We start from the raw sequence: 22,491 nt of genomic DNA, 5'->3' as shown, positions 1-22,491 counted from the left end.
TTTAAGTTCTTACTCTCATTGTTCCCTGTGACCCAAAGCACAATCTTCCTCTTCCACAGACTTCCTGCTTCCTGATTCACAGGAAGATCTGTGCAGAGCCATTTCCTCAACTTATTTAGACTAATATATTCACAATCAGTCTTTCGTTCTCTAACACGCACTTACTCAAATCAAATAAAAGCTGAAACCTTTTTAATATGGTCTAATGCTGTCACACACAAAATACTAATTTTGTGTGTGTGTATCAAAACACACACTTAACAAACATTGCACTACAGTGTCAATATGTCAGGACTGGAAGCATGAATGCAATGTCTACTAGACCTCTTTTCTGGTCTGATTTAATCTGATGGTTCAAATCACCAACCCATAACTCATAACCCCCACCCACATCCATTAAACCAGCCTGAAAAGAATAGCTCGCACAAAAATGGAAATGCTGTCATCAATTACTCACTCCTTCAGGTCGGTATGACTTTCTTTCTTCTTTGGAACACAAAAGAAAGAACTGAGCAGAATCATGGGGACTTCACGGGGAATGATGTGGTCAAGAAAAAAAGAAGACAAAATGGCGTCATAAAACAGTGTAAAAGACTTGTACATTATTCTCTGAAGCCATAAAATAGCTTTGTGTAAGAAGCGAAGATTTTTGGAAAGCTGTATCTGTTCGAGTCTCTTCAGAAAATTTGGACTAAACCACTCAATTCATTTGGATTAGTTTTACGATCTCTTTATGAACTTTTTGAAGCATCAAAGTGGTAGTTGCATAGCTGTCAATGGAGGGATAGAAAGCTCTCAGATTTGTGTTATGAAGAACGAAAGTCTTATGGGGTTGGAATGACATGAGGTGAGTAAATGATGACAGAATGTTCATTTTTGGGAGAACTATCCCTTTAAGGTAACACCTGCACTGTTTCACTTTCCATTTTTGGGTAAATAATCCTATATTTTTAATATAATAGGAGCCTAGTTGAAATCACAGGGCCAAACTCTCGCTGTTTCTACAGTTCATCACAGTGTGTTTGCGGTCCTAGATAGAGACGTGATTACCCGTATTGGGACTTGAGGGGCACGAGGGGAGTGTTTGTGCAGGCCAGAGAGGTTTATCAGCTCCAAACACTTGCAGGATTTCCGGTTTGGGATTGTCCGTCCAATTCCTGAGTTCCACAGGAAGCGCTGAATAAAAAGCAGGAGAAAAACGCCCAAAAGCATCTCATTCCTCGCCAGTCGGTTCACGGGGAGCACCGAGACGTTGACCACACGCCACTCTTTATCAGAGAGAAGAATAGTTTATAAGAAATGCTGGCGATGGAGAAGCGCGTCAGAGCGCGCGACAGGTGGATCGAATGGCCTCGAGCTCAGCGCGAGATCACGTGATTTTATTAACTGGGTGAGTGTGAGGACATTACTTACATTGGCATGGCGATTTTCTTTGGTTACACTTCAGTAATAAGCCATTAAACATTATATATAGAGTATTTCACTTACAATCAAACGAGGAGATTAAAATTGCTTGACATAATGGACGATGTAAAATAAAAAATGGGGGAAAATGAAGGTGCAGTGTGTCCTGTCTTTCTGGCAAAACTTTATAATAATTAATTTTATATAAATAATGTTTAAATTCACGTCAAAAACGATCAAGTGTTTCCGGCCTTTTTACTGGTAGTAATGTAGCCTAGATTTATTAACACTAACAGTATATAATATTTGGTTCAGGATGTGATTTTTATTTGAACTACTGCGCGTTAAACAGACAGGGTTTAGCTTCATAGCATTTCTATTTTTTTTTCCCCTGCGTTCTTACACGTTTCCCTTTATTTCTGTGTTTTACGTGACCCGGTAAACTGAGCCGCTGCGCGTGAATTCCTGCAGCGATGACGTCACGCGGAGCGAGAGCTCTTGCGTGAGTGTTTCTCTCGGGACGTCCCGGTGAAGGAGGGGCAGTAGTGGTGTGGTTACCCCCCTGCACGCTTTGACAGTTGTGAGGGAACTCAACTGAGTGTGCAAAAAAAAAAAAAAAGACTCCTAAACACGGAGAGCTGAGCTACGGGAAGCGCGCGCAGGAGTTTCGTGCCAGTGCAAATTTGGGCACATGCGTGTTTTTTGGACTATTTATAAAATTATTCCACGTCTGTCCTCAGAGTTTGCTGGGAAACTTCGTTTTTGGGAACCGCTGGGGGACCACTCGCTTTCCTTCCTCTTTTGCATCAACGCACGAGCGGTTAATCTCGTGAACAGGAGTAATCCAGTGAGTCATTGAACAAATATATATTTTTAATAGTTTATGTAAATTCATGCATGCATCATCCATCATTATTATCTTTTTGCTCATGCAACATTTTGGTACAGGTCATTGTGTGTGTATTACTAATTGTCATTAGATTAGACTGAACTGGATCAACACTGGAATCTGTGAATGGTCGCAAATAATGTTGTATGAAAACAGCGCCACCTGCTGGTCGTTTACCGTTAAAGCGGCCAGACTGCAAACTATACTTAGTACAAACAATGTTCAGAATAGCATACTATATCTGAATTATTTAGCATGCATACAGTGCATAATGTGCATAAAACACTCGGATAACCTACTTATCCAAAATGCTTGATTTTAATTTTCCAGTGTGATGAAGCGAAGGCAATTGCTTTTTTAGGTAATGGAATACTAGTTTACTATGAATACTGCTCAGTAAGTTTTTTTTAAACCCCCCACAGTTTTAAAGTAAACAAATATGCCAAATTCATGATCACTAGATATCACTTACTGAATTGAACATAGGCATTTCATTGTAATGATAACATTGTAGCCAACTACTTTTATAAATGCATAGCGCATTGCATGATATATTGCACATTGTTTCACATACTACTTTTTAAGCAGTAGTATGCAGTATATACTGCACACTAAGCAGTAAGCTAGCATTCCATTCCAAATATAAACACACACACATACACACACACTAAAGGCTGGGCCTCCATTAGTCTTAACTGCTTCCGTTTCTAATTAGTGCCATTATTTGTGATTATATGCAGTGATGTGGATCTAAATGTCAGTGTGTTTATATACAGAGTTTTACATTCATGTTGAGGCTTTTTTGTGGTTTAGCATTTGTGTTTAAATGTATGCACGTATGCAAATGTACTACGCGTTGCTTTGTGATTCAATGATTATTGTTTGGCAGAAAGTGCTGAAAGTTTGCAACACTAATATCCTTTCTCTTATTCTTTTTATCGTCCTTAACCATAACTAATGGACAATTATCACTAGCAAGTAGACTAAAGTTTATTTTTGATGTGTTACGCACACGGCTGCTCAGAGACCGGGAGTCCGAGATCTGGCAGCGTTTATATAAGACACGTGGCAAGTGTTTACATATGACGGCAATCAGATGAATTGTGAGAGACACACACATATACAGTTTCTGTAACTCATACAGCCTGCAGGTATGGACCTGTAGAAACCATTAAGTGTTTGGCAGGAGATCAGTGTGAAAGTCATCCAGAAGTCTTAAACCACTTTACTGCCTCATTGTGGTGTCAGACGTTCTGCGGTGGGTCGTCCGACTCAAACTGCAGTCATGTGAAAACACTATCTGACCCACAATCCTTATGTGGAGATTTCAGAGCTCACCAGCTGCTGTAGAGGATGCTCAGCGCTGTGGAAAGTGTTTGTTATCTTAACAAATCCCATATTAACAACCAAACACAGTAACAACAGTAACACACCCAAACACAGTAACAACAGTAACACACCTGAGATGAGAATCGCACATGATTGGCAGTTGTGCATCAGTCCTGGCAGGAACATCAGACTAAATTCATTTTCAGTGTAATTTCTGTGAGAATGTTGCTAAGCTAACACAACAATGCTCAAACAAGCATTAAATGCAGGGTATGATTTGTTCCAGAAACATTTTTTGTTATGCTGGTTGAAAGTGTCCACATCCATAGCAATCACTAAGTTATGATCTAAATGTATTTTATATATCGTCTGTGGAAGGCGTAGGACCATAAAATGTTTGTCTAATCATTGAATTCGGTCCGAATGCAATATTACGATGCCCTACCTGCCTGTCAGCGCATGTCCCAGACAGCACGCGTCACTAGCGCGTTTCATGCTCTGCAGAATTAGACAGACGTCAGTCACCGAGCAGCGCAAACGAAACAGCAGCCGCCTTTTACAGTTCATCCTGAACCAAAACAACCAGCTTATGGTGCGTTCACACCATAACTACTGTCATTTGGAAGAGATTAAATGCAAATCATTTAATTTAAGAATGTTTTTTGGCATATAAGGACTTAAAGGGATAGTTCACCCATACATGAAAATTAGCCTGTGATTTAGATCCTAGGTGTATATGACATTCTTATTTCAGACGATTATAACCCTTGTGCATTGTTAGAATTTACATCCTTTCGTTATGTTTGTGGCTGAAAACAGCCACTACTTTAAACTGCTGTAAAAATGTATCAGATAAATATTTTTTTCAATTTTTTTTGCATTAATCTATTAATCAACCTCAGTCCTGCTCAAAAATATTAAATGTTTAAAAAAAATTCAGGATTTTAACTCTTTAATTGCCAAATTCGTAAATGATGTCACTGATTTGGGAGGAAAAAAAACACAAAATTACTCATTTTCAATATAAAATGTGATTGTGGACTGGATTTTTTTTTTACCTTTTATCACAGTCTTGGACATGTCAAAGATTAGAAACAACATTGGTTTTGATGCATTGTTAGTTTTTGTGCAGCATCAGATTTTAACTTTTTCTCCCTCATTTACTGTTTGTGGCTGTTTTTGCCCCATTGACTTCCATTATAACCACATTTTTTGATTGCAAAGCCATGACACCATATAATCATGCATTTTTGATTGTTGGTGGTTTTCCCTGTTGGGAAGAGGTAAAATTTGTAATTTTTACTGTTGATAACCGGGTGGCACCATTAACCCTTTAGATAGGCCTGTGCCAAAAAAAGCTTAGTTTCTGGCTTTTACATGGAGTTATATGGAGTATAACAGCATAATAAAGTGTGTGTGTGTGTGTGTGTGTGTGTGTGTGTGTGTGTGTGTGTGTGTGTGTGTGTGTGTGTGTGTGTGTGTGTGTGTGTGTGTGTGTGAACTCACCTCTATGCGTCTGAGAAAATCAAAATATGCACCTCAGCTCTCAGAACTGCATGGAGTAAACAAAAACTAAGTAAGTGTATTTATGCACCTGCTGCCTTTTGATGGTGAGAAATGCAGACTAAACAAAAACAAAGCAAGTGGATTTAAACGCGTGCATGCAAGCCTGCTGGTCATTTGATGGTGAGAAGAGCAGCAAGCAACATGAGAAAGGGCTTGACTTGTAGTGAAGTTTTAGAGATGATTATGCAGCCTGACCCCTCCAGCGAGCTGCAGGATGTATCGTCTTCTCCCTCTGACACCACAGACTCAGGAGAGTCAGATCCTGATTTGGATGTGGCACCCTCATCATCCACTCTAGCTTCCACTGAAGGCGAGGAGGATTCGGAGGATCCTGGATCTGGGTGGATTGGGAGAAACGGCGAAGTGTTGTTTTCCACCTACGCGGAGACAACTCTCTTTCTTCAGCCTGCCAGTGGCGTGACTCCAGGGCCGACACGCTATGCCATCACAAGGCATAGTCATACATGTTTGTATGACTGTACAAACATGTATGTGTTGACGCAAGTCATGCTGACAATGAGGTCAATCATCTCCTCCGTAAAAAACAGATTGAACACGGAATCCATGTTCTGGACCCTTGCGAAGGCATAGCGCGTCGGCCCTGGAGTCACGCCTCTGGCAGGCTGAAGAAAGGGAGTTGTCTCCGCGTTGGTGGAAAACCACACTTCGCCGTTTCTCCCAATCCACCCAGATCCAGGATCCTCCGAATCCTCCTCGCCTTCAGTGGAAGCTAGAGAGGATGATGAGGGTGCCACATCCAAATCAGGATCTGACTCTCCTGAGTCTGTGGTGTCAGAGGGAGAAGACGAAACATCCTGCAGCTCGCTGGAAGGGTCAGGCTGCATAATCATCTCTAAAACTTCACTACAAGTCAAGCCCTTTCTCATGTTGCTTGCTGCTCTTCTCACCATCAAATGACCAGCAGGCTTGCATGCACGCGTTTAAATCCACTTGCTTTGTTTTTGTTTAGTCTGCATTTCTCACCATCAAAAGGCAGCAGGTGCATAAATACACTTTGTTTTTGTTTACTCCATGCAGTTCTGAGAGCTGAGGTGCATATTTTGATTTTCTCAGACGCATCAAGGTGAGTTCACACACACACACACACACACACACACACACACACACACACACACACACACACACACACACACACTTTATTATGCTGTTATACTCCATATAACTCCATGTAAAAGCCAGAAACTAAGCTTTTTTTGGCACAGGCCTATCTAAAGGGTTAATGGTGCCACCCGGTTATCAACAGTAAAAATTACAAATTTTACCTCTTCCCAACAGGGAAAACCACCAACAATCAAAAATGCATGATTATATGGTGTCATGGCTTTGCAATCAAAAAATGTGGTTATAATGGAAGTCAATGGGGCAAAAACAGCCACGAACAGTAAATGAGGGAGAAAAAGTTAAAATCTGATGCTGCACAAAAACTAACAATGCATCAAAACCAATGTTGTTTCTAATCTTTGACATGTCCAAGACTGTGATAAAAGGTAAAAAAAAATCCAGTCCACAATCACATTTTATATTGAAAATGAGTCATTTTGTGTGTGTTTTTTCCCCAAATCAGTGACATCATTTACAAATTTGGCAATTAAAGAGTTAAAATCCTGATTTTTTTTAAACATTTAGTATTTTTGAGCAGGACTGAGGTTGATTAATAGATTTATGCAAAAAAAATTGAAAAAAATATTTATCTGATAAATTTTTACAGCAGTTTAAAGTAGTGGCTGTTTTCAGCCACAAACATAACGAAAGGGTAGTAAATTTGCCCACAGTGAACTGTTGAGTTTTTGAAAAATTTCAAAGCATTTTCCCAAAATATGTGTCAAAATAAGATTTGTCACCAAAAATCATCCCATTTGCTGAAACACAGAAAAAGTTATAGCCAAATTTAGACTCAAAAATACCCCATAGTGGATGAAAACATCCCCAACAGCACATAAGGGTTAATCTGAGTTATATTAAAAAATGTCCTGGAAAAAAATATATATAAAAAGTCGATGTGTACAGCCGTTTGCCGGAAGCTAGGTATTTTAGTCGATAAAGTTTTTATATATGAATATTTTTGTTACACGAACAAAAGCTTCACTTTAGAAGGTCTTTATTAACCCCCAGAGCCGTGTGGAGCACTTTTATCAGGAATGGATGCGCTTTGAAGGACTTCCAAAAACAAAAACCCATTCACTCCCATTATAAAGCTTGGAAGTCTGAAAGAAGAATGTCATATACATAAAGGATCGCTTTAGGGTGAGTAAATCATGGGCTAATTTTCGTTTTTGGGTCAACTATCCCTTTAAGTACATCTTTATTTGTTATTTCATAATTATATTGTCTTTGAAATATGGTTAGAGACAAATATCCTGCATGGGAAACTAAAATTTTATGTAATTTATATTGAAACTTGTATGTCATGTATTTAAATATGTTTGTAATTACACATTTGCAATGATTAAGTTGCAATTTAGTACATTTCAAATATATTTAGTTTAAATGTAACATTTGGATAACACACTAGAGCTGAGCTTCACTGAGCTTCTTGCCTTGCATTCTGGGATTGTTTTATCTGCGAATTATGTGATTCTGCCTTAGCATTTGGTCAAAATGTGGTATCTTCAATTCTGTAAAACTTTAATTGGGTTTAATCTTGTTAGTCACATTTGTACAGTATCGTTTTTTAAAATCCAAAAATATACTCACTAAGTTTTGCTTGCTAACGTGCTCTGTCACTGAAGAAGGAAAAAAAACAAAAAACATTTAGTACCAGATCCAGATTTTACCAGCCTACAAGCACACAGGTCAAAATCATTAAGCATAGATCAGGGGTAAAATGGGTCATTAATCTCCAGAAAATATGACAGACCTCATTTAAAGTGTTTCTTACACAAACACACATGCACACTCATATTCACAGCCTCTTGTTTCACTATTAATGAGGAGGACATTATGATATTATATATTTAATGATATTTCCTATGACCTAACCCAAGCCTACCCCTAAAAGCCCTACCACTAGATTTAAATAAAAACATGTTTTGGCTGATTTATAAACCTTTTTAACTAGTGAGGACCTGTAAAATGTCCTCACTTGTCGGTTGTCATAATGTTTCACTATATAAGTGAGGAAATTTGGCTTTCTCATTTATAGCCACACACACACACACACACACACGCACACACACACGCACACACACACGCACACACACACACACACACACACACACACACACACACACACACACACACACACACACACACACAGGTGTGGCATAATAGCTGTTGTCAAAAGCTCTCTAGGGAACCCTGAGACCTGTTTTACACCGCGCTTTAAACCTGAACTCATTAAACCAGCCATAACCTAATGATTACTGTAAGCTGTTCAAGATGAGAGAACACACACGTGTGTGTACATGTGCATACAGGTTCAAATGAACTTCAAGAAGAGAAATGACTTTTAATATAGTTGACTTTGTGAAGTCTCGTTTTCATCTGAAGCAGAGGTTTGTTCATGCATGTGTGTGGCGGGACGACATGCTAAGTGCTGTTTCAGTAATCGAAGCCATGCTTTTAATAACATGTTCTTATTAAAGTTATATTTAAAACCTGTGTAACCTGAAATCTCCATGTTACAGATGGAAACACAGAAATGTACTGTATCTTCATTACACCCAGATGAAAATGAAACCACTTAAGCTGCGTTATGAGTTATGATCTGATTTTAAATCGTCAGCACTGTTATAAAGCGTGCGAATATGTGTGTACTTATGAAAACACACATTTCTTAGAACCGTGTTTGATTCAATCAGCTGTGATTTGTAACAAATGCACTTCTTAATGATGATTAATTTTCTGCCTTTAAAAGTGCATTAACTCTCATGTTTAAACATGAAACAGGTTATAACTGCGCTTATGGGAAATGGTTACAAATTGCATGTTTTTTTTATTCTTAATGTCTGTTCTGTGTGTTGTATGTACAGTATGATGGGATCCAGCTGTTCAGTAAGGAAGTATAGTAGAAATAACATTTCATAAAGACTAGTTCAGTGCTCCGTGGGCAAAGATCTTAGATCTGAGGTAAAGACAAGACACTTATTTCTCAAGTTACTTTAAACAGGGTACATTCTTCTTAAAATAGATTATTAAAGTGTCCTACGTTTTATAAAAAAACAATATTTTTTTATTATTACTGACGGGGGTGGATTCTGGAATCCACTGCCGTAAAAAAAAAAAGTATATATATATATATATATATATATATATATATATATATATATATATATATATATATATATATATATATATATATATATATATATATATATATATATATATATATATATATATATATATATATATATATATATATATATATATATATATATATACTTTTCTCAGCATTTGCAAAAGTGAGAAAGTTGGCCATTTAAACCTTCTATACAAAGAATTGGATGTGGTTTCAAGAGGAATATTTGTGATAAATACTGTTTCCCCTGTATCGATCATCATATACTATTGCTATTATTATATTGTATATTGTTTTAAATGTACTATTATGGATTGTTTTATATTATTAGGTACTATTGTATATGACTCTGTATATAATGTAATGTTTCCTCCCTCCCTCTCTCTCTCTCTCTCTCTCTCTCTCTCTCTCTCTCTCTTTCTCAGGTAGCTGATTGACCTGGGTGTACCTGAGGGGGACAGACACTCCTGAAAGTCTCTCGTCCTGCTGTCAGACAGACCTGAGAGAGAGTGACAGATAGACGGAGAGAGAGAGAGATGTACACAGCAGTCCTGCTCTCCTCTTCTCTGTTTCTCCTGCATGTGACCTGCACGCCTCAGATTAATGGTCACCACGGGTAATGGCTCACATAAATACACACACAGTAGTGACTGTACGCTGCGTCCGAAATTGTATATAGTTTGTGAAAAACAGTTCGCCAAAAGAGTAGCATGTCCAAATACATAGTATTTGAAAAAGAGTAGGTGAAAAGTACCCGGATGACCTACTTCTTCTGCCGAGATTCTGAAGTGCGCGTTCTCTGACACTTTCCTATCCCATGAGGCCACGGGAGAGGATTTATGAATGGCATTGAAGCATCATAACTGATGCTTGTAGGTCACATGACAGTTATGGCAAATGTAGTACGAATACTATGAATACTAGCCATATTCATACTAGTAGTATTAGGAAGTGTCAATTCACATGCTCTTGGGCCTCATGGGGTCATGGGTCACTATAAGGTTAAAGGTCAACGCATATAATAGCAGCTAATTACATCAATCAGCCACGTCCCATTAGAACTGATGGACAGCAAGCTTTTGATACACAAACGACAATATAATGTCTTTCCAAGCATTATATTTAACGCACTTTTAAGATACTTTAAAGGTATTTATAATGTTGCAAAATATTTTTTTTATTAATATGTATTGGTTTCCACAAAACTATTAAGCAGAACAACTGTTTTCAACATGGATAATAATAAATGTTTCAGCAAATCAGCATATTAGAATGATTTCTGAAGGATCATGTGACACTGAAGACTGGAGTAATGATGCTGAAAATTCAGCTTTGTGTCAGAGGAATGAATTGCATTTTTTAATATATTATTTTAAATTGTAATAATAATATAAACTATCTTTTTTTTACTCTATTTTGATCAAAAAAATGTAGCCTTGGTGAGCAGAAAAGTTAAAAAAAATCTTACCGAGCTCAAACTTTTGAACGGTAATGTAAATATAAGCAATATTTGTGTGTAGGAGTGTGTTTGTTTATAACTGTGTGTCTGTGTGTGTTTCAGAAGGAGAGTGTGTGTTGGAGACGCATGGAGTCATCGTGTGTCCTACAGCACAGAGTCGTTCCTTCAGCCTGTCCACAAACCCTACATCACCATGTGCCAAAACCAGCGCATGTGCAGCACATACAAGTAAGATCACACAAAAATACAAGAAATAGATAATACACTGCATAACGTATCAGCATTTCACTAGACTATGTGTTTTACAGGACAATCTACAGGGTTTCTTACAGGCAGGTGAGCAGAGCGGCTCCAAATGTACACATTTACCCAGAATGCTGTCCGGGGTGGCGACGCATACATTTGAACAACTGTAACCAAGGTAACCGGAGGTCTACAAGTCATATTGATTAACATTAGCTCTGAATGGGTTTTCACATTTGAATTCATACATGCATATGTGTGTGTATTTCCATGTCTCTCTGTAGCGGTGTGTGAGAAGACGTGTGTAAATGGAGGGTCATGTATAAGGCCGAATCACTGTTCGTGTCCAAGAGGATGGACGGGACGATACTGTCAAATAGGTACTCACAAACACACACTAACATTCATTTACTGTTATGTTCATGGTGCGTGCTTTATAAAATGAGTTGAATGGTTTGTGAGTAGGGATGCACAATATATCGGCCCCATATCGGTATCGGCCGATATATGGTCGGTTTTTAATGTTATCGTTATCGGACCGATAGGAAAATTTGGTCAATGTATTAAAGCTGATAAATAATGTATTATTTCCTTCAGCTTAGACACTTTAGCTGCGCACTGTTCAACATGATGCTTTTGAATTGCTGGAATTATGATTGGAATCACTTAAAAAAAGGAAAATACAGTTAAGAGCAACATGTGCAGTGCAAGTCTGTCATATAAGCTACATACAATTATACTGAGAATATTATAATTGTGTGCTTGGGACATGGCTTTTAATGGTGAGACTTTTGTTTTGTAATGAGGCTCTCAAAAATTACATAAAAATTTGGATTTAGATTTATCGGCCAATATATTGGTTATTGGCTTTCAAATATAAAGAATTATCGGTATCGGCCAACATTTTCAAATCGGTGCATTCATGATTGTGAGCCGTATATACAGTTAACACCTAAGGGTACAGGTGGTTAATAATAAATACAAACTTAATTTAGGACTTTTCACTTTGTACCCTTATTTTAAAGGGCTCATATGGAAAACAGGACTTAAAAAATGTAAATAATATATATATATATATATATATATATATATATATATATATATATATATATATATATATATATATATATATATAATATATATTAATCTTATATCATATAATCTTATATACATATATCTATGTGTGTGTGTGTATATGTGTTTTATATTTATATATTTTTATATATATTATTTTATTTTTAATAAAGAGCAAGGAAAGTCCTGTTTTCCTCTTTTTATATAAATATAAAAATAATTATGGGTGTAAAGTAGTTGCTTTGTACACTTATTTTCAAGGGCTCATGAAAAACCATTTCACTGCTCCTTAAAATCATATTTTTAGTATTTGTAAATTAGTTTAAGGGTGGAAAGTGGTCATAAGATACTACATTTAAATGTTATTGGTGCACGACAGCTTTACTAACAATATAAATGGGCTTTAGGGGAAAAAGAGTGGTTCTTTTAAAAGACGTCTTTCTCTCTCAGATGTGGATGAGTGTAAGGAAGCTCATCTCTGCTCACAGAAGTGTGTGAATACGCTGGGGAGTTATCGGTGTGTGTGTCAGGAGGGATTCAGTCTGGCTGAAGATGAAATAACGTGTTCAAGAAGTACTCCCCCCTCCCCCCCGCCCACCGCTCCTCCAAAACCCGACGATCGCTCATCCAGTAGCGATGCTGGTAAGACATATATACATTATAATCAGCCGCAGACATACTGAAGTAGATACTCATCATCAGCACTCAAGATTCAAGAACCATGAATCTCCACACACACACACACACGATGACATCAGGACAAACTGCACACTTTTGCGTATATAAGCATTGGAACACACTACTTTACTTTTAAAATTGCATTGCAATACCACAGATCCCAGTTCACATCCATCTAAATTAATTATTCATAAGTTCATACATTTATAAACTACTGTGGCAGTTTTGGTCTCACATTCCTGACCACTTTTCTGCAACTGAAAATGTGGGAATAGAACGGTCTCAGATTCCCCATTTCCATTGCACAAGGGGTTGTGGGCAATATTAACCAAAAAAGCATGAACAGATGCATACTTGACAAATCCACTAGAAAAACCCGGCACTTTTGGCATACTGCTGGCAAAAATACAATGAATAGAGACAAAACTCGCAGACTGTTTAGGAAGAATAGTACAGAAAAGCATTTCGAAAACAAAACAAGTAATGGGCTAAAGTGGTAATGCAATTACAGTGTGTGAAAATATATCATAATGGGTAAGTGTGGGCTTTTATAGCGCAGTATATAAGTGTGTTTCCTCTCTAGCGCCCCCTGCAGGTGGAACCCTGACCAGCCTCACGGTTCATTATTACTTTTGGTACGCGCTATGCCACTCTCAACTCGTACCGTGAGTAATAGTGCACTGTGACTGGTGACCACAGCGACCACAAACCTGGACCACATCAGTCTGCCTCCAAACACCAATAACAGACCACCTGAACAACCAGTATCTTATGACATAAGTGACCCTGGACCACAAAACTAGTCACATGGGTAAATGTTTTGAAATTGAGATTTATACATCATCTGAAAGCTGAATAAATACGATTTCCATTGATGTATGGTTTGTTAGGATAGGACAATGTGAGAAAATCAGCTTTAAAGTTTTTCATTTATGTTCGCGATTATGCTGCATCCACTCACAAAAATAAATGTTTTATATATTTATGGTAGGAAATTTACAAAATATCTTCATGGAACATGATTTTAATGTCTTAGTTTTAATTAATTATAAATATTTTAATAAAAAAAATATATTTATTTATTTATTTTTAAATGATAATTATTACTCAAAAAATATAATGTTATTCTATGACAACTAAACTAGTTTATTTATAAACGAAACATTACTGATTTGCTTATAATTTCCAACCTAGAGACTCTCTTCTACTAGTGTTATTTTTTTATTATTTATATACTATTATTTTTTTGTTTATTAATATTACTGGATTAGATTTTATTTGATATATTTCACTTTTAAGTTTAAATTTGAGTAATTTTGTTATTGTACTTTTGTTATTTTTTTGTATATTTTTGGGCGTTTTAAATATGACCATCTAGGATTAAATGATTTCTTATTTTAAGTTTTAGTTTTAGTTGAATTTATTTTATTATTATTTTTCAGTTAGTTGCCTTTTTTCACAAGAAGTTTTTCATGTAATATTTATATTTTATTTTATTTCAGCTTTTTCAGTTAACAAATGTTATAAAATAATAAAGCTGTTTTTGTACCAGCAATAACGTAATTAAAGTCACAGTCCCTTTAAGGCAAGTCCTTTCACTCACAGCCAAAATTTCCAAAGCTGTTCTTCAAACTTACGATTAAATTTCATATTTGAAATCACGAATGAAATCTGACCACAACTGTCTAATAAATTTGGTTTCTAAATGCTCAAATCATGACAAAAAAATGCATTTTTCAGGCCGGAGCCGTCAATGCGCCAACTTTACCAATTGCCGATTGGCTCTTTTATTTTGAAGGCGGGATTTATTCCGCCATATTGCAAGCTGCACTTTCTCTTATTCATATTAAAATGAGTGCACTGTCTTTGTATATCTGAAGTCTTTGTTAAAGTTTGAGTTCTTCAGTGAAGTCCCTATGAGAAGCTACTGAACATTATACTCTCCCCTTTGTCTGTCTCTACATTATGCCAAAACTATCTTGTGTCTTTAAGCCTGTTGGCAGCGCTCCTCTCACTCCTCTCCTCTGTTTTCTTTCCCTAAACTATTTCATATCTGTCTACGATTTAAAAATAACAGCATGAACAGAATCTCCTCTGGCCCTAAATAGTCATGTTCGCTGTTTCCTAGCGACAGGCTAAAATAGTCGCCACTCGTTCTGATTGTTGGCTGGAGCTCAAACACGCATTCCTGGAGTTTGCTTACTAGAAAGTACAAGAGAGCAGCACATTTAAAAATCTCAGCAATAATGTATGAATCCAGGCAGTTGAAGGCTAGCAAGGCAATCTAAATGTAAACCTAGGTTTGTTGATAGCCTTGGACATGCTTAGTTTCTTTCTTCATTTTTAGATATCAAAAGGACAAATATTTCAAAGTAAACCCCAAAGTGACCCCACACACTAGTTTCTCTGTTCCCACACTAGTCAGACCTCAGCGTTGTTGAGTTTGACCCTGTGCCACATCTGTCTGGTGGGACGTCCCCTGAGACTCGAGGTGCAGAAGCTCAGTTTACTCTAAACCTGTCATCAGCCTCACTGACCAGCAAGAGTAGTTCCCTTACAAACATGTACCATGGTAAACACAGTTTACACCAAATATCTTACATTTTTTCACATTTTTTACTTAAAAAAATGACATACTTCCCCTTTAAGTAAAAATTTTCATCGTTTTATTCAAGTCTGAAGGATCAGAAAAAGACAGACATGGAGAGCGAGAGAGCCCTGATCAGTTCATTTCATTTTGACCTTATCAACTATTGGACAAATACTTTGTTGAGTTTATGGGGCCCTAAGTCCCTGAAACCTTGAGTTTCAGATAGAAGAGTGTTTAGCTGTACGACGATGGTGATTTCGCTTTTAAAGAGGCCACTGCCGGACACGATTTGTAGCCGCTGTTCCCGTTTTCGTTTTGGCTCAATCCGTAGCTCGCATTCCATATCTATCAAACTCAGACTGCTGGGGGTCACTGTTTTCCCTCACACAAATCTTCTCTCGCTCTCTCTCTCTCCCACGTGTCTTCATAACACACACATCTGGGACAGATTGACTGAGCTTCAGTGTGCGTCTGTGGAAACAGCCAAATCAAACGCTGAGAAAAAAAGTGTTTGTGTGCGCGACCCATTGACTAGTTTTAAGACTGATAGAGCTCATAACCTAAAACATTCAGAAAAACAGCCAACGGGCGGGACTTACTGGGCTGAGCTCTGATATGATTGGGTCTTAATCACGTCCATTTACAAAACAACCAATCACAGTCACAGTTATCTCATACTGAAGCTTGTGATTAAATATGACCTGATTTCATGTACTGTGGAGTGCAAATGTCTCAAAACACTGGGATTTCTTCATTTTAACCTGGACATGAACAAAGTTGTAGTTTAAAAAAATCATTTTAAGCAAAGAGATCTGATGTAACATGAAGAAATGTTTCAGATTCTGCACTCTTTCTAGGTCACAATAAACCAACTAGTGACATGTGACTCTGCAAAAGCTGTCAGATGTTCCTGCTTTCACTTTCATGCTCTTTTAGACACAATCATGCTGAAAAATAAGATTTTGATCATCAGATTTGAGTGCTGCTGTCATTAAAGCAAAGGGGGACATGCAAATAGCAAAATAAGTCAATAAATAATGTATTATTAATTAATAACAAATACATAGCAAATAAACAAAACATAATTTATTTTATAAAATAATCATTTAATAAATTAAATACATTATTTATTTGTTTATTTATTTATTAAAAAAAAATTTTTTTTTTTAAATGTTTAAATTCATATACATTTTGAAGTTAAAACTTTTACTTAAATTACTTTCAATTTTACTTTTATTAAATTGAAAAACAAAGAACAAGAATTTCCTCTAGTTGTCTCAGACTTTTGGACCCGAGTGCATATCAAAGTATTTGCATCATGTTCTTGCCAAACCTCAAACTTTCCTCCTTTGTCAATTTCTCTCTTTCTCTTTCTCTTTCTGTCAGTCTTTCTACTCTTCTGTGATCTTTGGTCTGCTCTGGGAGCGCTTTGGATATTAATCATGGATTCATGCAATCAGAGAACATGCACAAATATAATGTAAAACACTGCTTTTGGAAGTCGGCATATTGTCTGAATAAAAGCGTTATGTTCAAAGCCTGGATCTTAAAACATCAAAAATAGAGTTGTGCACTGCGTTCTGGGTTTTAATGAAGGCTGAATGTCAGTGTGTGTGTGTGTGGTCCGTCTCTAATTTATGTGTGTATTTCTTTTGTTCTTAAAGGTGGAGGTTTCGGATTGGTGGAGAACGTTACCGAAGAAGTTCAGATGCTTAAAAACAGAGTGGAGCTCCTCGAGCAGGTCAGAAACACACACACACACACACCCCCTCAGGACACATCCTACTTCAAACGACAGGAAACTGTAGCACGTTTGCCAAGAGAGGTTATTGGTTCAAAGCCTTGCTAATGGTTTAATTAAAAGCAGTAGTCAACCTCACACATCACAGGTTCGGAAACATAAAACACACATACAGGTTTAACCGTCTTTGTTTGCCAGGAAAAGAGTGTGTTCGGCAGATATTTCTAGTAGATAATAGTTTGTTTGTTTTTCAGTCAATACCACAGAGTTCGGAGGTATTACATAGTCACATTATTAACAACTTTAGTTGCCAAAAGTTTTTCAGCACTTCCAAAAGGTTTATGTGTAATTTAAAGTTATTGAAAATGTTAATAAACAAGTTTGCACTCGTTAACCTCGCTCAATTAAGATATAAACAAAACAATATTCACATACTCTAGAGTATGTACTGTAAAACACTCAAATTTAAATGTAATAACAGTATGTGACGAAGGATATGTGTTATGTAAGGATAAAACAGTAGTATGCATATTCAGTTTCATATTCCTCATTCGGTGACAAGCAGTTTTCTATATAATAATAATAATATAATGAAGACATGATATCAGTGTCTTTAAATGTAAGAATACCTTCCTCTCTCTCTGTAGAAACTAGAGATGGTTCTGGCTCCCTTCACCACGCTCTTCCCGTTGGATGGCGCGGGAGACGATAACAGCTTCCTGTCCGAGAGGACCAACTTCCTGTCGCATTCTCTGCAGCAGCTAGACCGTATCGACTCGCTCAGCGAGCAGGTCGGGTTCCTGGAGGAGCGTATCGGAGCCTGTAAGCATATATGTATGTGTATGAAAATGATCTGTGCAATATGTTTCAATAGATAAAATAACAAAACGTCTTTATCAGGTGCCTGCCAGGAAAACTAGACGATCACTCAAAGATGGGCTGGATCCAAGTCAAACCAATATGTGATGTCTAAATGAACAACTGCAGCACTGATCAAAGGGTCTGAACCATGTAAACATGTTCAATCCACTTAAAGAGCATGTAGGGAAGCGCAATGTCAAACAAACACAATTCTCGGAGTTTTATGGTGGATGACCGGGTGCTTTGATTTTTTCGTAATGTTTTTTAACGTATTTCTCTCATTTAATCTTGGTGTAAGTGCAGCTGTATGGGTCTCTCCATGTGTAGGTTTGGGTCAGGAGATATGTAAATTTATATATTTATAATTCCATGTGCTTCTCCTGAGTATTTCTATTGGGAAAAAAACTTTTAACATTTTTTTTTTTAATATCATTTTTATGTTTACATTTTTTAAATAAAATTGCTTAAACATTGAATGTTTCTAGAGTTTGTTGTTCACAAAGTTTACAATTTAAAGGAACCGTATGTAAGAAATGTATTTCAATTAATCATAAAATCGCCCTGATATGTCATTAGACATTAAGAAATCATGTTCATTTCAAATACTTATATCACTGACAACAGCAGTCCGGCCAGGATATTGTCATTTAGAAGTGAAGTTGCAGCCCTCAACTGATGTTGATGTTGTCATGTTGTGTTTTGGCCTGATGCCCCACCCTCCACCGATCTACCAATCACGATGTCAGTAGTGTTTCGGCATCCGGGTTGCCAGCTCTGCTCTAGTTACCACAGCTGCAGCTACAAACGTGTCGGATAAAAAATGTCTAACGTTACGAAACCTAAAAGACCTCGTTATGTATCCAAAATGCACAAAACATCTCTCATGAAGCATAAACATAATTAACAGAAAAAAAACTTACTGTGTAGGACTCGTCACTTGCCATTGGAAGCTCCTTGTAGCAGTCTACGTTCCTGCTGGATCCTGCAGCCTATCTGACAACCTCGAGTCAGGGGGGAGGGGGAGGGGATACACCGCTCTACAGTAATTTGAAAGTGATTGCAGTACCAGTTTTGGCCACAATCTTACATACGGTTCCTTTAATTTCTTTTTTACTTTATATGTTGCTTTTTACTATGGAGCTACAATAGTCTCAAAATTAATGACAAAATTTTACAATATATGCAAACAGTAATTCAAAAACACAATTAGGTTATATATATAGCAAAGTCCGTTATTGTGGGATGGAGGAGGCGGGAGCCGGCGAACATTCACAGACTTTAATAATAAAATGAACAAATACAAAAAGCAAGTAAAAGACAGCAGACCCTCACGGACGACTGCTGTCACATAATAAAACAAACAAAACACTACATAAATCCAGGCCTGTTCCTCTCTCGATCTTCACTGTCGTCGCTCCTCCTTTATGCTTCTGCTCCTCCGTGAGAGATTCGAGACCGGTGCGTCGCGCATTATCAATCCCGCCACCGCCCTTGTCCTGCTCGCCACAATGTGTGTGTGTGTATATATATATATGAAAAATTATATATATATTTTTTTGGTGAATGTGAATTTAGCATTTGTTAACCATATTTTGTAAGTACATTAACCAAATTTACATTCAACATATTTATTTGCATTAGGTAATAAGTTTGTGAATTGATGTTTGCAGATATATAAACTTTTTATGTGAATTAGCTTACACATTTGTGAATCGCATTTTGTAAATGCATTAATTTTGAAACCATTTTAGCTTCATACTTTACATGCATTTTGGAACATCCTCAATTGGAAAATGATTTACTATATATAGAATTTTTATCGTACAATATAAAAACCATGTTTGTGGAAAGTCCCCACAAAACATGGAAACCTGTGTGTGTGTAAAACGATAATGAAAAACAAAGAAAAAGATATCAAGAACAAATCCTAACATTTATATTGGAAAAACAGACGATTTTATTAACTTTGTCCTAGATGTTTTTAACATCCAGATTCTACAACAATCAACATTTTTATATATAATCATCGTCTTATATGACTTTACAGATTTTACAATGGGCTTTAGCTCATTTGTGTGTCTGGTCACCATACAAACACATTCAGCACACACAATGGACCACACACGCACACATTCATACACACACGTACACAAGGCTGCCCGTGAAATGTCTGACAGGTTCGTCTAACGGATCTTAGAATCAGAGCTTTTACAAGCTTTCCCCTGTTATACATCCTTAATAGCTTTGGTGAAAATCCCACAACACCTTGTACACCCTTTCGTACATTGATTCGTGTACGCAGCACGGTTTTCAGTCAGCAGGGCAGAAATTACACTGAAAACAAAGGAAAAGGCCTTAGAAAATCTGTGACCTAATACACAACATAAAAGGGTTCCATAATTGCATCAGTATTTAAATTCGTACAACTAGTGGTAATAATTATAATAATAATAATAATAATAATAATAATCACTGGGTTTTATTTGGACATTTAGCAATAACCAACTCAAACATTCGTTCAAATCAAGCTCTGAAAATGTCTTTCAGCTCAGCGAGCCATTATAATGTAATGCGTACAGTTCAGTCCTCTTAAATAACATTGTACATATTATATCAAGGATGTTATACATTCTTAAACAATAAGAACCGCAACATCAAGCATTAAATATAAGATTCAAAAATGCAGCGCGATTAGAAATGCCTTTGAAATAATTACAAATATTTATATTATTATCCTGCCATAAGCTGGTGATACAGTCTGGTTTAATAAATAGATGTTAAATAATTGGTAATTTTGAGATTAAATTGTGAACATTTTTCAAATATATATTTCATCGTTTTTCATATGGACTTCCTTGGTAAAAACTTAAAGTTTAAGATAAAGTTTAATATCTGATCTAAGAATGATCTGCGAATATGGTTCATTTCTAGAGTGCAATTTAGCGGCATCATTTTTCTATACGTCAATATCCACTTAAAACATTACAAACCTCAGTGATTTACATTAGAATCATTTCTTGGGATCATATTATAAGAGATGTTGGAAGAACAATCCAGGTTTTGATGCTACCATCTGCTGACATATGTAAAATAAATTCTGATTTTCGATTTCGTCCATCAAAAGTCTGAATAATAATGACTCTTAAACACATTTTAGTTAAGTTGGCTCCTTGTGCCATAGTCTATATAATGTGTTAGATAATACGTATTCCATCAGTTATTACAATAATAGTTCACTTGTAAATGGTTTCTACTTTAAACAATAGGATTGAACAATGTTAAATACATCTGTATGAATGAAATCTGATATTTCGTAGCCTGAAAATAAACAAAAACAAAAAGAAACGAGCAAAGCAATGAACTTAAGCCAACCTGGAACATATTTCTATCCCTAAACGCTAATCAAACTGATCACAGATCAATAATCAATAGCGTTTCTCACAATATTCTAGCATTACGCAGCCACCGGCTGAGACACTTTGGACACATGGCACAGGAAGAAGCCGCACTTGATAAAGCTTTCGTTATGAACTAACCTTGAAAGCAGCGAAACGATCTCTTGGCATTTTTCGAAATCCTTGGTTGTGACGACACAAAAAGCTTTCCTCTGGAGTGTATTGGGACATTTCCGAATTCACTTTTTGGTCAGCGATTTTCCTTTAAATCAATTATCTTAAACAATAAAAGGGCATCTTTGAGCGCTCACCCTTGAAAAAATACTCTGGCAACCAATAAGACTTGCATACGAAAAACAAAACAAACAAAAAAACGAACAGATATTTGTCACCGATTTCCCATAATGCAAGCAGAGTACCTCGAGAAAAAGCGAGCTACACGAACCAATGAAACGAGTCCTTGTAAAATCAGTGAAAGGAAGAGAAACAAGAGAAAGTCAAAAAGGCATGCATGTCGAACGCACATCCACGACGTTCTCAGGGCGTCGCTCCAAAACTCAACCCGTCGCCGACTAAAACAGTCCGTCGTCGAAAAGGACACGGAACAAAGCGTCGCACCAGGCCAGGTGAAAAAAAAAACCCAGTTCCGCTGCTTAGCGCCCCCTGGAGTCCAACGGGAGATCTAAACTTGGCTAAAATGACATCTGTATGTAGTCAACGTGAATGCTTGTGTGTTTTTATTTGTATGGACATGTGTTCCTGCTTCACGGGGCCGTCGGAGAGGATACTAAAGCCTGGTTGTCGTGGTTACCGTCACCGCGGCAACGACGTAGTCTCGAGCCATCCTTGTTGTCGGAGCGAAAGTAAGGGCGCGACGGCAGCGCTCAGTGGCTGGAAGGCCCGTTGCACTGGGCGGCTTGGCTGGAGATCTCCAGGAAGGCCGAATGCATGACGCCGAATGATTGGTCGGAGAGAGCTGTGACATCATCTGCCGTCAGTCCCTT

General features: G+C 37.1%; 2 protein-coding genes across 9 annotated transcripts in view; one reads left to right on the top strand and one right to left on the bottom strand.

Annotated features, from left to right (window-relative positions):
- The first annotated feature begins 484 nt into the window (after positions 1-484).
- egfl7 (EGF-like-domain, multiple 7) lies at positions 485-18,568 on the top strand. 8 transcript variants are annotated; one of them, XM_081391173.1, is made up of 10 exons: positions 491-847; positions 7,322-7,453; positions 9,872-10,062; positions 11,008-11,133; positions 11,214-11,326; positions 11,433-11,528; positions 12,673-12,864; positions 17,155-17,231; positions 17,879-18,053; positions 18,132-18,568. In XM_081391173.1, the coding sequence occupies exons 3-10, from the start codon at positions 9,983-9,985 to the stop codon at positions 18,149-18,151; spliced, it is 879 nt and encodes a 292-aa protein (XP_081247299.1). In that variant the 5' UTR covers positions 491-847; positions 7,322-7,453; positions 9,872-9,982; the 3' UTR covers positions 18,152-18,568. The 8 variants fall into 8 exon arrangements, with proteins under 8 accessions (XP_081247297.1, XP_081247299.1, XP_081247300.1 ...); XM_081391174.1 differs by lacking the exon at positions 7,322-7,453 and adding an exon at positions 2,145-2,251 and having other exon boundaries at positions 511-847; XM_081391170.1 differs by lacking the exon at positions 491-847 and adding an exon at positions 1,179-1,390.
- Positions 18,569-20,028: 1,460 nt separating this feature from the next.
- agpat2 (1-acylglycerol-3-phosphate O-acyltransferase 2 (lysophosphatidic acid acyltransferase, beta)) overlaps positions 20,029-22,491 on the bottom strand; it is a 20,283-nt gene continuing 17,820 nt past the window's right edge. Inside the window, exon 6 of the mRNA XM_081391155.1 lies at positions 20,029-22,491. This exon is cut by the window's right edge and continues 38 nt beyond it. Within this exon, the coding sequence (XP_081247281.1) occupies positions 22,372-22,491 (120 nt within the window). The 3' untranslated portion in view covers positions 20,029-22,371.

The sequence above is a fragment of the Scardinius erythrophthalmus genome, assembly GCF_964197995.2.
Source record: "Scardinius erythrophthalmus genome assembly, chromosome: 17".
In the NCBI taxonomy this organism is placed as follows: domain Eukaryota; kingdom Metazoa; phylum Chordata; class Actinopteri; order Cypriniformes; family Leuciscidae; genus Scardinius; species Scardinius erythrophthalmus.
The sequence above is the reverse complement of the archived record's forward strand: the minus strand, read 5'-3'. Positions and strand labels throughout refer to the sequence as shown.

Coding starts and splice junctions, on each gene's coding strand:
- egfl7 (XM_081391171.1), top strand. CDS start 9,983: ATGTACACAGCAGTCCTGCTCTCCTCTTCTCTGTTTCTCCTGCATGTG. Junction 10,063..11,007: donor CAGATTAATGGTCACCACGG/GTAATGGCTCAC, acceptor TGTGTGTTTCAG/AAGGAGAGTGTGTGTTGGAG. Junction 11,327..11,432: donor TTTGAACAACTGTAACCAAG/GTAACCGGAGGT, acceptor GTCTCTCTGTAG/CGGTGTGTGAGAAGACGTGT.